Source organism: Mustela erminea, chromosome 21 (assembly GCF_009829155.1).
Source record: "Mustela erminea isolate mMusErm1 chromosome 21, mMusErm1.Pri, whole genome shotgun sequence".
Taxonomy (NCBI): Eukaryota; Metazoa; Chordata; class Mammalia; order Carnivora; family Mustelidae; genus Mustela; species Mustela erminea.
The window spans coordinates 16,925,632-16,942,488 of NC_045634.1; the positions used below are offsets into that span (position 1 = coordinate 16,925,632).

General features: G+C 43.8%; 1 protein-coding gene across 1 annotated transcript in view; it reads right to left on the minus strand.

Moving 5' to 3' along the window:
* Positions 1–9,933, minus strand: part of PDGFRL (platelet derived growth factor receptor like) — a 68,953-nt gene extending 59,020 nt beyond the window's left edge. Inside the window, exon 1 of the mRNA XM_032329327.1 lies at positions 9,697–9,933. Within this exon, the coding sequence (XP_032185218.1) occupies positions 9,697–9,751 (55 nt within the window). The 5' untranslated portion in view covers positions 9,752–9,933. The remainder of the gene's footprint in view (positions 1–9,696) is intronic.
* Between the last annotated feature and the right edge of the window lie 6,924 nt (positions 9,934–16,857).

The following is a 16,857-nucleotide window of genomic DNA, read 5'->3' on the forward strand; positions in this document are numbered from 1 at the left end:
AAAAGACACACACAAAAAAAAACCCAGAAGAATATCGATGAAATGAAAACTGGTTCTTTGAAAAGATAAAGAAAATTGATAAGCCTTCAGCCAGACACATGAAGAAAAAAAACAGGACCCAAATAAAGAAAATCAGAATTAAAGAGAAGTAACAACCGACACAATACATATAAAAAGAATCACAAGAGACTACTGTGAGAAATGACACACCAACAAATTGTACAACCTAAAAGAAATGCAAGAATTCCTAGAAATATAAAATCTTCTAAGAATGAAACAAGAAGAAATAGAAAATCTGAACATACTGATTACTAATCATTAAATTGGATGAGTAACCAAAAAATCTCAAGAACAAAAGTTAGAACCAGATTGTTTCACTGGTAAATTCTACCAAACATTTAAAGAAGTGTTAATACCTAACCTTCTCAAACTATTCCAAAATACTGAAGAAGGATTGCTTCCAAATTCATTCTATGAGGAAACTATTACTCTGATACCAAGACCAGACAAACACTACAAAAAAGGAAAATTACAAGCAAATATTCATCATGAACATGGATGCAAAAATCCTCAAAAAATATTAGCAAACCACAGTCAACAATACATTAAAAGTGTTATACATCATGATGCAATAGGAATTATTTATTCCCTTGAATCAAGGATGGGTCAGTATCTGCAAATCAATCAACATGATATACCACATTAACAAAATAAAGGATAAAAACCAATGATTGGGGGAGGAGTCAAGATGGCGGAGAAGTAGCACTCTGAGATGACATCGGGTAGCAGGAGAGCAGCTTGATAGCTTATCAAACCATTGCAAACATCCACAAATCCAACAGGAGATCTAAGAGAAGAAGAGCAGCAATTCTTAGTGACAAAGCATTTGATAAAATACAGAATCCTTTCCTGATCAAAACTCTGCAAAGTATAGAGACGGAGGGTACATACCTCAATATCATCAAAGCCATCTATGAAAAACCCATAGCAAATATCATTCTCAATGGGGAAAAAACTGAGAGCGTCTCCCCTAAGGTCAGGGTAGGGATGTCCACTATCACCACTGCTATTCAACATAGTACTAGAAGTCCTAGCCTCAGCAATCAGACAACAAAAAAATTAAAGGCATCCAAATCAGCAAAGAAGAAGTCAAACTATCACTCTTTGCAGATGATAAGACACTATATGTGGAAAACCCAAAAGACTTCACTCCAAATCTGCTAGAACTTGTATAGGAATTCAGTAAAGTGTCAAGATATAAAATCAATGCCCAGAGACAGAAGAAAGAGAAATTAAGGAGACAATCCCATTTACAATTGCACCCCAAACCATAAGATACCTAGGAATAAACCTAACCAAAGAGGCAAAGAATCTATACTCAGAAAACTATAAAGTACTCATGAAAGAAATTGAGGAAGACACAAAGAAATGGAAAAACGTTCATGCTCATAGATTGGAAGAACAAATATTGTGAAAGTGTCTATGCTACCTAAAGCAATCTACACATTTAATGCAATCCCTATCAAAATACCATCCATTTTTTTTTTCAAAGAAATGGAACAAATAATCCTAAAATTTGTATGGAACCAGAAAAGACCTCAAATAGCCAGAAGAATGTTGAAAAAGACAATCATATCAAAAAATGGGCAGAAGATATGGACAGACACTTCTCCAATAAAGACATACAAATGGCTATCAGACACATGAAAAATGTTCATCATCACTAGCCATCAGGGAGATTCAAATTAAAACTACATTGAGATATCACCTTACACCAGTTAGAATGGCCAAAATTAGCAAGACAGGAAACAACATGTGTTGGAGAGGATGTGGAGAAAGAGGAACCCTCTTCCACTGTTGGTGGGAATGCAAGTTGGTGCAGCCTCTTTGGACAACAGTGTGGAGATTCCTCAAGAAATTAAAAATAGAACTTCCCTATGACCTTGCCATTGCACTCCTGGGTATTTACCCCAAAGATACAGATGTAGTGAAAAGAAGGGCCATCTGTACCCCAATGTTTATAGCAGCAATGGCCAGGGTCGCCAAACTGTGGAAAGAACCAAGATGCCCTTCAACGGATGAATGGATAGGAAGATGTGGTCCATATACACTATGGAATATTATGCCTCCATCAGAAAGGACGAATACTCAACTTTTGTAGCAACATGGACAGGACTGGAAGAGATTATGCTGAGTGAAAAAGTCAAGCAGAGAGAGTCAATTATCATATGGTTTCACTTATCTGTGGAGCATAACAAATATCATGGAGGACATGGGGAGTTAGAGAGAAGGGGGTTGGGGTAAATTGGAAGGGGAGGTGAATCATGAGAGACTATGGACTCTGAAAAACAATCTGAGGGGTTTGAAGTGGCGGGGGGGTGGGAGGTCGGGGTACCAGGTGGTGGGTATTATAGAGGGCACGGATTGCATGGAGTACTGGGTGTGGTTAAAAAATAATGATACTGTTATGCTGAAAATAAATAAATTTTAAAAAAAAGAAAGAAAGAAAACCAAAGTTGGCAGCATCATAATTCCAGACTTTAAGCTTTATTACAAAGCTGTCATCATCAAGACAGTATGGCACTGGCACAGAAACAGACAGACAGATCAGTGGAACAGAATAGAGAGCCCAGAAATGGACCCTCAACTTTATGGTGAACTAATCTTTGACAAAGCAGGAAAGAATGTCCAATGGGAAAAAAAGACAGTCTCTTCAACAAACGGTGTTGGGAAAATTGGACAGCCACATGCAGAAGAATGAAACTGGACCATTTCCTTACATCACATACAAAAATAGACTCAAAATGGATGAAGGACCTCAATGTGAGACAGGAATCCATCCAAATCCTTGAGGAGAACACAGGCAGCAACCTCTTCAACCTCAGCTGTAACAACTTCTTCCTAGAAACATTGCCAAAGGCGAGAGAAGCAAGGGCAGAAATGAACTATTGGGACTTCATCAAGATCAAAAGCTTTTGCACAGCAAAGGAAACAGTCAACAAAACCACAAGACAACTGACAGAATGGGAGAAGATATTCACAAATGACATATCAGATAAAGAGCTAGTATCCAAAATCTATAAAGAGCTTAGCAAACTCAACACCCAAAGAATAATCTAATCAAGACATGAACAGAAGACATAGATATTCTGGCAAAGAAGACATCCAAATGGTGAACAGACTCATGAAAAAGTGCTCCACATCACTTGGTATCAGGGAAATACAAATCGAAACCACAATGAGATACCACCTCACACCAGTCAGAATGACTAAAATCAACAAGTCAGTAAATGACAGATGCTGGCGAGGATGCAGAGAAAGGGGAACCCTCCTACACTGTTGGTGGGAATGCAAACCGGCGCAACCACTCTGGAAAACAGTATAGAGGTTCCTCAAAAAGTTGAAAATAGAGCTACTCTATAATCCAACAATCGCACTACTGGGTATTTACCCTAAAGATACAAATGTAGTGATCCAAAGGGGCATGTGAACCCACATGTTTATAGCAGCAATGTCCACAATAGCCAAACTATGGAAAGAACCCAGATGTCCATCAACAGACGACGAATGGATAAAGAAAATGTGATACACACACACACACACACACACACACACACAGGAATACTATGCACCTATCAAAAAACCCCAAGATCTTGCCATTTGCAACGATGTGGGTGGAACTAGAGGGTATTATGCTAAACAAAATAAGTCAATCAGAGAAAGACAATTATCATATGATCTCTCTGATATGAGAAATCTGAGGGCAGAGTGGGGGTTGTGGGGGAACATTAAGAGACCTTTAATCTTGCTAAGGGAGGGATAGAATGGCTGGGTTATGGACATAGGGGAGGGTATGTACTATGGTGACTGCTGTGAAGTGTGTAAGCCTGACGATTCACAGACCTGTACCCCTAGGACTAATACATTATATGTTAATAAAAAAAAAACAGTATGAAGCTTCCTCAAAATATTAAAAATAGAAATGCCATATGATACAACAATTCCACTTCTTAGTATTTATAAGAAAATTAAAATACGAATTCTAAGATAGATAGATATACATATATATATTTCTACCTTCATTGCAATATTAATTATAACAGGCAAGATATGGAAGCAACCTGAGTGTCCTTTGATCGATGAATATATAAAGATGTTTTATATATATATATACACATATATATATAAATATATTATATATAATGTATAAAGATGTTATATATATATAAAGATGTCATATATATATACACATATATATATAAAACAATGAAATAGTATACAGCCATAAAAAATGAGATTCTGCCATTTGCAACAACATGGATGGAACTAGGGTGTATTACGCTAAGTGACATAAGTCAGACAGTGTTAGACAAATATGATTTCACTTATATGTAGAACCTATAAAACAAATGAACAAATAAAACAAAAGTGAAGGAAACACATCGATGTAAGAAATACAGGTTAGCATAGCAGGGGTGGGGGGCAGGGAACAGGGGAATGAGATGGAGAAGAGGAGGTACGAGCTTCCAGTTGCAAAATGAGTCAGTCACAGGGCCACAAAGTATAGCCTAGGGAATAGAGTCAATAATATTGAAATAAGTTTGTATGGTAACTCGAGTCACAGCGGTGAGCATGTCATAATGAATGTAAATATTGAATCAGTACGTCCTACACATGACATTTATGTACTAATGTATGTTAACTATATTTCAGTAATAAAAACCTGGCTTTGAAATATTCCTTACAATGTTCATTCGAACAGTGTTGATTGCTCTTATTTAAAAAAATATAATTGATATATTAGTTTCAGGTGTACGACCTAAAGATCGGATATTGGTATGTATTGTGAAATAATCACTCTGTTCTTGAAGCACTCTATTTGCCTGGGTCCTAAAACACAGCGCCGTCTTTGCTTTTGGTTTCTATTTTGTTTTTACCTCCGTCTCGCACAACTCCTTTTCAGTCTCTTTGGCAGTGTCATCGTCCTTTCTGGCATGACCCAAGTGCCAAGGGCTTACCTTGCAGCTCACCTCAGCCGTTTAGGACACTCAATCTCTAAGTGGCCTGACACAGCCTCCTGGGACCCAGCAGCATTTTTGTGCTGCCAGCTGCTGCCTGGTCCTGTCCTGACTTTGCCTCAAAACTCCAGATCTGAATATTCCAGCGCTTACTCAGCACAGCCACTTGGAAAGCTAGCAGGCATCTCCAATTGAACGTGTCCAAACTGACCTCCGGAGGCCCCTTCTGTCTGGCCCCTTTCCCTCTGTCCCTTTACCAGACTATGACAACTCTATTCACACAGTGGCTCAGGATAAAAACCTCAGAGTCCCACGTGGTTCTTCCTTTCTCTCCTGGGCCACATCAAATCCAGCCACAAATCCTTTTGGCTTCATAGAACCCGATCCTCATCTATAGGGAGAAGTGCCTACAGCCACAGTAGCCACACCAGACCAAGGCACTTAGCACACGGACTATTAAAACCGCTCCCTGTGTAAGCTCCCAACTTCCTCCTGAGCACCCCTGCCTTTAAAAACCTCAGTCGCATCAGGGACGCTCCTCTGCTCAAGACAGTCCAGTGACTTCCATCTAATTCAGAATAAAGCCCCGAGTCTTCCTGTGCTCTACTAGGCTTGCCAGTTCCTGTCTCCCACCTATCGGTCCTCGGGCCACATGGGCCACAGGACCACCTGGAAACTGCTGCAGGGCTCCCCCACCCCCAGACCCCTCCTCCCCGCACCCCGCCTTGCCCTGCACACCTCTTCTTCCCGACACTTGCTGCCTGTGCGTCCTCTCTCTGGCCAGGCCTCTGACTCGCCTATCCAAACCATGCTCTCACTCCGCTCCGTGCACCTTCTATCCTCTGACCCTATGTTACAGGTTGACTTGTGCCCACCAAAAAGGTACACTGAAGTCCTACCCCGTGGTAGGGCAGAGTGTGACCTTATTTGGAAATAGGATCTTGGTGGTTGTAACCAAGTTAAGAGGAGGTCCTCAGGGAGGGCTCTGATCCAATATGCTGCTGTTCTTACAAAAAGACACATGGGGTGCGTGGATGGCTCAGTCAGTTAAGCATCCAACTCTTGATTTCAGCTCAGGTCATGATCTCAGTGTCATGGGATCAAGCCTCCAGGTTCGGGGGTTCGGTTTGGTGTGGGTGGGCTGCTTCAGGACTCTCTCCCTCCGCCCCTCCCCCAACTGGCCACACTAATAAATCAATCTTTAAAAAAAAAAAAAAAAAAGAGAGGCACACACAGAGGGAAATGCCACATGAAGTTCAAACACACATAGGATGCAGAGCACCTCGTGGCAACAGGGGGCAATCAGGGTGATTCAGCTACAAGCCCAGCAGCAGGAAGGACAGCCAGCCACCACTAGCAAAAGCCAGGAAGAAGCCATGAGACCCAGCGCTGCAGACACAGCTGGTCCTGCGGATACCTTGCTTTCTGACCGCTAGCTTCTGGAACTGGGCGATCCTCAACTTCTGTTGCCCTAAGCCACCTGGTCTGTGGTGCTTTGTTTCAGCAGCCCTGGGGAACGGATATGTCCAGGTTAGGATTCCTCATGCTGCTTAGCACTTCCTGCTATTTTTAGCTTTTCTTGTTTGTCCACTCTCTGTCCTCCCCATTAGATTATGGGCACCAGAGTCGGGGTCTCTCAACCTTGTCCAGGGAGAGGCATCGGTCCTCAGGACTCACTCGTCTGGCCATCACCTGCCTAGTCTCTCTGTTGCCATCAAACTTTTCTCGTTTTTGACTCTAAGGATGGGAGATTATTTTGTATGTCAAACATATGGGCCAAGATCCCATGTGCTTAGAACCATTATTTGCACTCCTAAATGGTGAGGATTTTTATAATTCTTTTTTCATTATAAGGACTTCTGAGCTAATTTTTATACTCCTTTTCCAAGGAATACATGGAGATGCAAAATGCTAGAGTCCTGATTGAAGATTCATGAGCCTGTGTCTCCCTCCCTGCCTTAATGGTCGGCTACTTTGCCCTGGTATCACAACAAATTCCTGCTGTCCTCCCCGAGACAGAACCTTCCACGGGATACAAAACAAGCCCATGTGAGACTGAAGATCACATTCATTAGCACTGACCAAAGGTCTGGGGTAAATTGAACAAAACAGGAACAAATCCATTTTTATGGATGTATTAACTAAATGAAATATATTAAAACTATTTATGTAAATATTTATGTAAATGAAAAACCAGTAAGGGCTTGGGCTTTTACACTCTAGTATGTAAGAACAGCAGCACCATATGAAGAAACCCAGTGGGGACAGATTCCATACAAATGCTGACAATCCCAGGCTGGATGTCGGACCTGACTCTAAAGGGGGTCCGAGCTGTTTACGGTCTCAGTCCCTCACTTTCATGCCTCCTGAGTTGCAGGTGCCTTTCTGGCTATCATTCTTCATGAGACAAGATTATACTACTTCTAAAGATGTAAACAACGCATTTCAGATTTAGGCAAGACAAACATCACTGGGGTAGAACCAGATGTAGAACCAATATGTGCTCACAGGTAACCTTCTACTATCAGAAGACCTTTTTTTTAGAAATGATCAGAAAAACAAAAGGCAGTGGCCTGAGCTAAGTCATGGGCCTTGGGGCTGCGGTGTGTGCTCTGCGATGGACTGGGTGCACCTTGGTCTAACCTGCCCATCAGACTGACTCTGGACGGCTTCTATATATACATCCGTCTTTAGCTGTTTCCTGGCCCAGCCAGCCATGTGATCACTCAAAACAAAAACAATTATTCTTAATGGGTTTAAGAAAACATGGGACGCCTGGGTGGCTCAGTTGGTTAAGCCTCTGCCTTCGGCTCAGGTCATGATCCCAGGGTCCTGGGATCGAACATTGGGCTCCTTGCTCGGCGGGGAGCCTGCTTCTCTTGCTGCCTCTGCCTGCCTCTCTGCCTGCTTGTGTGTACTCTCTCTCTCTATCTCTGACAAATAAATAAAATCTTTAAAAAAAAACAGTTACATAATTTAATGAAGCAGGTATACTTTTCTAATTATGGATTCAGTATTTTCTTGCTCACTCGTCTACATATACTTTTTAAAAACAAAGCCACAGTACTATTAGCACACCTAAAATGTACCCATTATTTCTTGTAAAATAGCCTTTGTGCTCAGCTTTCTCTGTCTCGCCAAGGTTTCTTGTTTTTATGAATCACATTGGGCTTCAATGGAGACTAGCGGATTCAGGCAGTTATTTGCAATCATCCCCGAGGCCTGGACACATACTGGCTGAGAAAGACCCAGGAGGTAGTGGGCGCCTGCCTCCTGGCCCTTGGAGGGAGGCATCATGGGTGTACCATATAACCAAGCATATGGGCTATTGTAAGTTATTTTGTCTGGCCATCTCCTGACCTAGTTAAAAAAAAAAAAGAGAGAGAGAGAGAAAGAAGATACCAGATTCTGCATTTCTGGCACTTGAGCAGTCACATTCAAGGACCTGCCAGGAGCCTCTTAATAGTGATTTTTACAATGTGACCTCATGCCAGCTCCTCTCTGGGCAGAGTACCCCTTGCTCCTGGGACAGAAGCATTGCCCAGCTTTGATTCAGCAAGTCTCTAGGGCAGGAAGGTCCTCACCTCAGCTTCAAGCCCCAGGACCATCTTGGCCTTCACAAACTAGAATATGGTGGGTGGGGGGCGGGGGGAGGCACAAATGCCTCCAGTTTCACGGGAAATACAGGAACTGCTGAGGATTGAGTAGTGGATAAAATGTGAGCCAGGTTGAGGTGGTTCCAGAGTGAGATTGCATAATAGCAAAAGCTGCTTTCAAGCAAAACTAAGCAAAAATCGCGGCTGTAGCGGAGGAATTCCGAGGGAGGTTCCAGGATACCAGGGTGTACCCAAGGGCCTAATGTACTATACCCGTAAATAACACTGTTTGAATAAATAATGGGGCCAACCCAACAAAAATCTAAAGTCATATATAAACATAGATACAAGAATACATACACACATACACACACACACAGACACACAAATAAAGCCTGACCCTGGTTGTGAGTCTAAACAACGGGGTGAGCCCAGGGGAGGCCCACACTCAAAAAAAGTCCAAGAGGCACTAGGGAGCCCCTATGCTATACAAAAATGCGTTTTCTTTATCTTTTCCCTATCAGTTAAGAAGTGCTAACAGCGGCTGGATTTTTTGATTAAGGAAATCTTGCAAGATTCAACCCCAGGGTGGTATACGAAAATAAATCAAGGACTGCCGCGGGAGGAGGAGCACACTTGGAGTTTTGCTAAAGAATCAGCAATCGCCTTGCTGGGATCCTCAGAAGCGGAGATCCGGGGAGAAGGCGCGCGCGCAGAGGTGGCAGCGAGCCACCGCTCCCTGCTCCCGCCGCCGCCTCCCAGAAAGACACGTTGACACTGGGGGCTGGACCAGGCGCTGGCGGGGGATGCTCGGTTTGCCAGCCAAGGGCTTTCCGGGAGCATCGGTGCGTTCCTAGCGGGGACCCTAAGGGAAGGGGTAGTGGCCATCGTTCCCGGGGGAGTCCCGAGGTGGAGATGAGAGAAGAGGCAGGTGCACCGGGCACGGCCAAAGCCGAGCCTTGGAAGGTCAAAAGTTAACAGAAGGAGCTGGCTGGAGGACGGTCGGCTGCGGGAGGGTGTTGGTTGGGGATCAAAGCTAAATGAAGGCACAAACTGGGTAGTCCCCGCCCAGGGTCACTCACTTTCCTCGAACGCTTCGTGCAGGAGCAGAAAACCAAGCAACAGCCAAACCTTCATCTTCAGGGCAAAGGGCGCACGGGCAGAGGTGCCGGGACCGTGGTCGGCGGAGCAGCCGACAGCACCGGGCAAAGGCAGGGGCGCAGTGGGGAGGCGGCGGGCGAGGGGCGTGTCGGGGCGGGCGTCTGGGACGCCGCAGCTGGAGGATTCGGTTTCATGAGATGGAAACCAGTTTGGGGGAAAAGTTGAGTTTTTCTTTTCTTACTTTTTTTTTTTTTTTTTTTTAATTCAACGTTATGTGACCTCTCCTGCCCCCTAGCGGAGCAGTGGAGAGAGGCGCTTTTTCGTGCGCGGAGAGGAAGGGGCTAATAAGGGCAAGATGTCCATTACAACAGTCATTCTTGAATTTCTCCACCTGGGCGTTTCACCAAGTTTATTGACTTCAACGAGGCCCGTGCAATCCTGTAGGTACTGATGGAGTCTTATTTAACCATAATTATCCAAATATCACCAACACTCTCAGGCAGCGCCAGAATGCCCTGTAAAAAGTGCCCTCTAAATATTTCTTTATTCCCAGGTTTGTCCCTTGGGCTAACAAGACCATTGTCCTCAGCAGTTTTTGCTGTTCCTCTGTATCTGGCCAGAAATGGGCTCTGCACCCAGCCCTTTTTCTTCTGGCACCGGCATTTTTTCAGCCGATGAGATGTTAGAATCCTGGGGTTCCCAAATGTGGAAGCCGGCCTTCGATTAGAGGGACCCACAGCAGGCCAGCTCCTTCCTTAGTTTCCCAGCAGAGGTTTTGGAGAAGTAACTCTGGCCTTTTTGTTCAGAAGTCCCATTACCGTGCAGGACACTCAGTTGGGTATATGGGAGGGGCTGTGCCAGAAATCAGTTCCAAGTAATAGCATCAGTGCCTCTGGTCTCCCAACACATACAAACATATCTTTCTGGGGTGCCTGGGTGGCGTGGTTGAAGCATCTGCCTTCAGCTAGGTCATGATCCTGGGGTCCTGGGATGGAGCCCTGCATGGGGCTCCCTGCTCAGCAGGAGCCTGCTTTTCCCTATCCCTCTGTCCACACGCCCCCTGCTTGTGCTCCCTCTGTCAAATAAATAAATACAATCTTAAACAAACTAACACATCTTTCCTTCTGAATCAAAATCGGTACCATGGGCTTCTTTTAAAAGTACTATCTCTATTCTCCCAGGAAGCTCCTCAGTTCTAGCAAACTCTTCCCCAGCCTTCATGTTGGGAAACCCAGAGAGGTTCACTGGTGCTCCATGAACCCTTCTGTATGCTTCTCAAAGCATGCTAAGGACGTAAGTGAAAGGAAAAGGAAATAGTTTTGCAAACCAAAATATCCTCAAATGCTCCATGGTGTAATATAAGCTACTAAGAGTGGCAGAGAGGGGTGAGAAATCGTGCAGGTTGGAGGAGTGATGGGAAATCTCGGGCTAGGGCTCGACTTTGGAAAGCAGAGAAGTGAGGGGGCAGGTGTGCCTCTTTTCTGATTCCTGGGCCAGTTCTTGGGAGAGCGGGGACCAAAGCACAGAGCAAGACCCGGCCAGGCTGGAAAGGTAGTTTGCTATGGGAGTAGTGTGGGAAGGAGACTGAAGCAATAGTGGGTCCACAGAAGGTGGGCTGTGGTGGGGTGGAGAATTTAGCATTAATGAGCCCCTCTGCAGAGAAGGTCATAGGTTTCTCAGCTTGCAGACCCCTATGATCAAAGCAGCTTGCAGGTACAATTCCCCAGTGAGCAGCAGGGTCTAGACCTCTAGCCCACTTCATTCCAACATTACTATTCAAGTGAACTTGATTCAAAATAACAGGAAAGGGACTTCTCCCTCAACACTGAAGGCAACGAATTCAGCACAAACCAGTATTCATCAGCCACTTAATGCCCAAGGAACCAAGAATTCCACCTACCATCACCAGCTCTGTGGCCAACGTTGCTCCTCCTTGGGTGCCGTGGAGAGAACAGATGCCTGGGAATACGGGAGACCAGGGTTCAGGTCCTAACACCGCTTCCAACTCCCAACTCCCGTTCACCTCTCTAGATTTAAGCTCTCTCTTTGGTAGAGGGAGGGAACTAGATGAGTATTTCCACATGTGTCTCCAAGGTGTTTGCTATTATGACGGTGGAGACCTCATTGCTATCGTACGGAGTGGATACCGTGAAGACAAGCATTTGAACCACCATAATGGGATGCGTCTCCTTGTGGGGAGCACACACAGGAGTGCTGAATCTGCCTGGTCTGCCCCCACGGAGATCCCTTTTCATGGGGACTCCACGACGTTGACAACTTCACTCTTACTGGGTGTGGGAGCCTGGGTTCAGTCTACATCTCCTCTCCCCGACTCCCCATAGTTGCCAGGCCCTGCCTGGTCTACCTGCTGACTGCACCAAGGCCACCCCTCTTTGCTGTCATCCCTCGCTCCGTAGCCTCCTCGTTGGTCTCCCTGCCCCTTCTTTTTGCACCCCAACAATTCCAGCAACCACATCTGTCTGTGCAGTCAAATGCTCTACCACTAACCACATCTGTCTGTGAATGATACTCTAAACATCTAATGCAATTGAAACTCTTCAAAAGTCCTCTGGGAAGGCTGAAACTCCCAAGTTCACTGCCTTGCTGGTCTCTCTGGCTGCCTCCCTTGGTGCCACTCTCTGTCATGTCCTCCACACTACTGGCACACTGCCTTCACCCGCCCCCAGACTTCATTGTGGGTTCGCCGCTCCTGGGACTCCCTCTGCCCCAAATAGCCCACTCCCCTGTTACATACCTGCCTGCTCTCTCATCACACGCCAAATCCTGGCCTCTCTTGCCCTCCAAAACTTGGCTCAGATCTTGCCTTCTCCCAGCTGGGCTTCGCCCTTCTCTCATAATGGAAACTTCTATCACAGCATTTAGAACAAAAGGCAGAATTTAGTTGTGAATCTAGCTATGCTTCTTTCTCCTGCACCATTCTAGGAGTTCAAAGGTAGGAACTGTGTCTTATTAAATTTTGTATTCCATCACCAGTTTCTGGAAAGTAATAATTGGTTAGGAACTTATTCTCTTCCAGGCAGGGTGTAATCACTGTTTCTTATTGATCCAATCAACAAGCCTATAAGGTAGCTTCTGTTGTTAGTATTGTCCCCATTTTATAGATGAGGGTACCCAAAGTTAAACTTGTAGCTAAGTCATAACCCAGATTCTGCCTGACTCCCAGATCTGTGGGTCTAACCCCTCACTCTACTCGCTAAAATGAGCTGCTGAAATCACTACGGATAAAAGTTGTCCAACGGGGCCTGCCCTATAAACTCGAGATGCCACTCAGTTGTCTCTCTTAAGCTCCTGAGACTAGCAGTGAATACACCGTGACTTGCCTCAGTGTTGCACAAGACGACAGGGCAGCCAGACGAGCGGAACTGCACACCCTTCCACGGAGAGAGGAAAACACACACCCTGTTCCCCCTTTTGTAGGAGCCGGAAGAGCAGGTAGTCATGGAAGCAACCATTAGAAGAACACAGCTATAATTTTAATGAATTGTTAAGAAGCCGAATGCGGACTGGAATGAAGCTCGAGAATCTCCTGGAAGCCTCAGACTCCAGAAGAGTCCAGATTCACTCAGGAGCTCTTTCCATCACCCCTGCGGGTTGCTGGTGAGGAAGAGCAACCAGATGGCCCCACACAGGAAGAGACTTGGCACTAACGATGCACTGCACTCAGTAGCTCCACCTGTGTTTTCTTTTCTAAAGAAAGTTTTTTTTTTTTCTTTAATTTCTCAACCCACTTAAAGATACTTAAAACCTCCACAGAATTATATAGGACAGAAAATGACAAAAATAATAAAAACGGCTTTTCATGTCCCTTACCCTTCCCACTAGCTATGAAGGGTTTCAAAGGCAAAAGGCACCAGAGCTTCATTGTTGTCCTGTTGATAACTAGTTCGGTTGTTTAAAAAACTCTTTTACAAAAAAAAACAAAAAACAAAAAAACAAAAAAACTTTACTAACTGTTGTGATCCAAATATCTAGATGCTCACGAGTGGTCATTCTACAAGAAGTGAAGTGAAAATGAAATTATTCAGCCAAAGGTCATGATCTCTCAAATTTTTGGTGAATGTTGCCAATTTAACAAGGCTGTCCCTGCTGACAGCCAATTCTGCTTTCCTCTGGAGCAGCCCCCCCCCCCCCAACTCTCCCGAATCACGCTACTCAATGTTTATAACCTGGAGTGGGGTGGGGGTGGGGGGGTCTCATTATGCTCTTTTTTTAAGAAACGATTTCATTTACTTATTATTTATTTGAGAGAGAAAGAGCACAAGCCAGAGAGGGAAGAAGTGGGCACAGGGAGAAGGAGAAGCAGATTCCCAGCTGAGCAGGGAGCTCAGTGTGGGGATCAGTCCCGGGATCCTGGGATTATGACCTGAGCGAAATGGCAGACATTTAACCAACTGAGCCACCCAGGTGCCCCTCCTTATGCTCTTTTAATCCCCTTTCCTTTTGTTACTATTGAGAACGAGTGTTTTTTCGTGTTTTTATTAGCCACTTGTATTTGCCTATTTTTGAAAACCCGAGTTATTTTGATTACTTTCTTACAATAGTAGAATCTTAATATATACTGGTTTGTAAGCTCTTTGGGTGTTATACATATCACAGACATTTTCTTCTAATCCTTTTCTGGTGTTTTAGTGTTGCTAATGGTGCCTTTCTTCGAACAATTACAACCAATGTTTAAGCAATTACATTTTCAGTAACTTCTTTCATGGCTTCTGAGTTTTATATCTCCTTAGGTAGGTCTTCTCTGCCTCTGATTATCCAACTATTTTATATTTTCACCTAAAATTTACATAATTTTGTTTTTATGTTTGGTCTTTAAACCCATCTATATTTTTTTCTTTTTTTTTTTAGTATTACAGGTTAGAAATCTAATTTTATGTGTTTCCATTCTTTGGTTAATGTCACATTATTATTTGTTAAATGATTGGTCCTTTCTCCATCGTTTTGAGTAGACTTTTAATGTGTATTAAATTACATGTGTACGTGGGTCCATTCTGTTTTATTCTATTGATCTCTTCTATTGATCTTTATTTGTACCTATAGAAATATCAGAATGCTTTAACTGGTACTGGTTTATAGCATGTTTTGTCATTTGTTTTGGCGTCCATCATTGTTCTTTTACTTACCATTGTACTTTTCTCTTCTAGATGAAGTATGGAATCAGCCTGTCAATCTCCATAAAAAATTTATTGTTTTGATGATGATTGAATGGAATTCATGTTTGGGGGAAGAATGGTTATATTTACAATATTGAGTCTTTCCATCCGGGAATATTATAATATGAGCTTTCAACTTACTCAAGTCTACTTTTATGTCCCCATTATATTTTAATAATTGGTTAGTGCTGGTATTAGCACAATAGTTTTAGAATTCTACATTCCCAGGTATATTTTGTCCAATAGTCTTTAGCTAAATATTGGCTACCTAAATTTGTTTGTGTGAGTGTATGTATGTGTTTGTGTTTAGCTACATAGCTAAAAACCTATATAGTTATATTCACATAGTTATATCTTTTCATGTGTCTTGTTCGTTAATGATAAGCAAGGCTTATTTCTTATTTTTACTCGCTTTTTTATTTTGCTATTATAAGTGACGTTCCCCCAGTGCCTTGTCAAATTGGTTAACAGGTACATTGAAAATAATTTTGGAATTCTGCTTTCCCAACTCTTGAGGCAAAGTTAAGTATCTACACTTATCTGAAGTCTGCGTTAATAGGCTGAACTGTGTTCCCTCCTCCTTTCCAAATTTAAATGTGGAAGTCCTAACCTCCAGTACTTCAGAATGGGACCCTATTTGGAAATACAGTCTTTAAAGAGGCAATTACATTAAAACGTGGTCATTAGGGTGAGTCCTAAACCAAGATCACTGGTACTCTGCTGAGAGTTAATGTAGACACAAGCACAGAGGGAAGACCATATGAAGATATCAGAAGACAACCTCCTACAAACCCAGGACAGAGGCTCGGAAGAAACCAACGCTGCCAATGCCTTAATCTCAGACTTCTAGCCTCCAGAGCTGTGAGAAAATAGATTTCTGTCACCTGAGCCATGAGTTTGCGTTACTTCGTTAGGACAGCCCTAGGGGACAAATACTCCTTGAGGATGGGAGCGGAAGTTACAAGAAGTATAGGGGCTTTTCAAAAACACATACCTGCTTCCTCACAGACTTACTATCCTTGAAGGAGACAATCTCAGGATGACTGAATTTGAAAAACAAAACTGCCAAAATTGTACATTTTATGGGTTGTATTTCGCTATTAAAAACCCATTGGCTTCTCTTGGGTGAGAAAGAGTATTAGAATCTGTTTGCCTTGGTCTTCCATTCTTCCTCCAACAATTGCTGGGATATTGGCCAATCAAAACAAGCATTTTCTTACAGCTCCAAGTCAAATACAACTTGAAGCCTGGTTTCCTAAGGCGTGATTAATTATTGTGCGTTTGTGTCTGATCACCTTAATGGACCCTCTTACTAGTCCGTATAGCTTTCCACTGATTTTTTTTGGTTTTTAGATAAATAATCATATTACCGGCAACAGCCACTTTTTGGTTCTTGGTTAGCGGCTGCCTGTCTGCTCCCTCCACCTCACTTGTAGGGCAGGCTTTCATGTCGGTCACCCACCACACAGCCTCAGGAAGCCCAGAGCACCTCAGGGATGGGGCAAATGCAGGAGCCCATGCCTTCTCTGAACCATTAGATACGGCCTGATGTAGGAAGAGGAGATGCTGCAAACACAGTAAAGGCTCTTTAAAAATGATGTCCAGGGGGCGCCTGGGTGGCTCAGTGGGTTAAAGCCTCTGCCTTCAGCTCAGGTCATGATCCCAGGGTCCTGGGATTGATTGAGCCCCACATCAGTCTCTCTGCTCAGCAGGGAGCCTGCTTCCTCTTCCCTCTCTCTGCCTGCCTCTCTGCCTCCTTGTGATCTCTGTCTGTCAAATAAATAAATAAATTTTTAAAAAAATGGTGTCCAGGGAACCGGTGTGACCCTCGGGAGGAAACAGCACTATTTGAGGGAAGGTGTGTTACTGCCTCTCTCTGAAAATCTGGGACAGCAGAGCCCCTAGCACTGCATTAACAAATGCCAAGCCAGAGAAGAAAGAGGAGTGGCAGATGTCCCAGACATCATG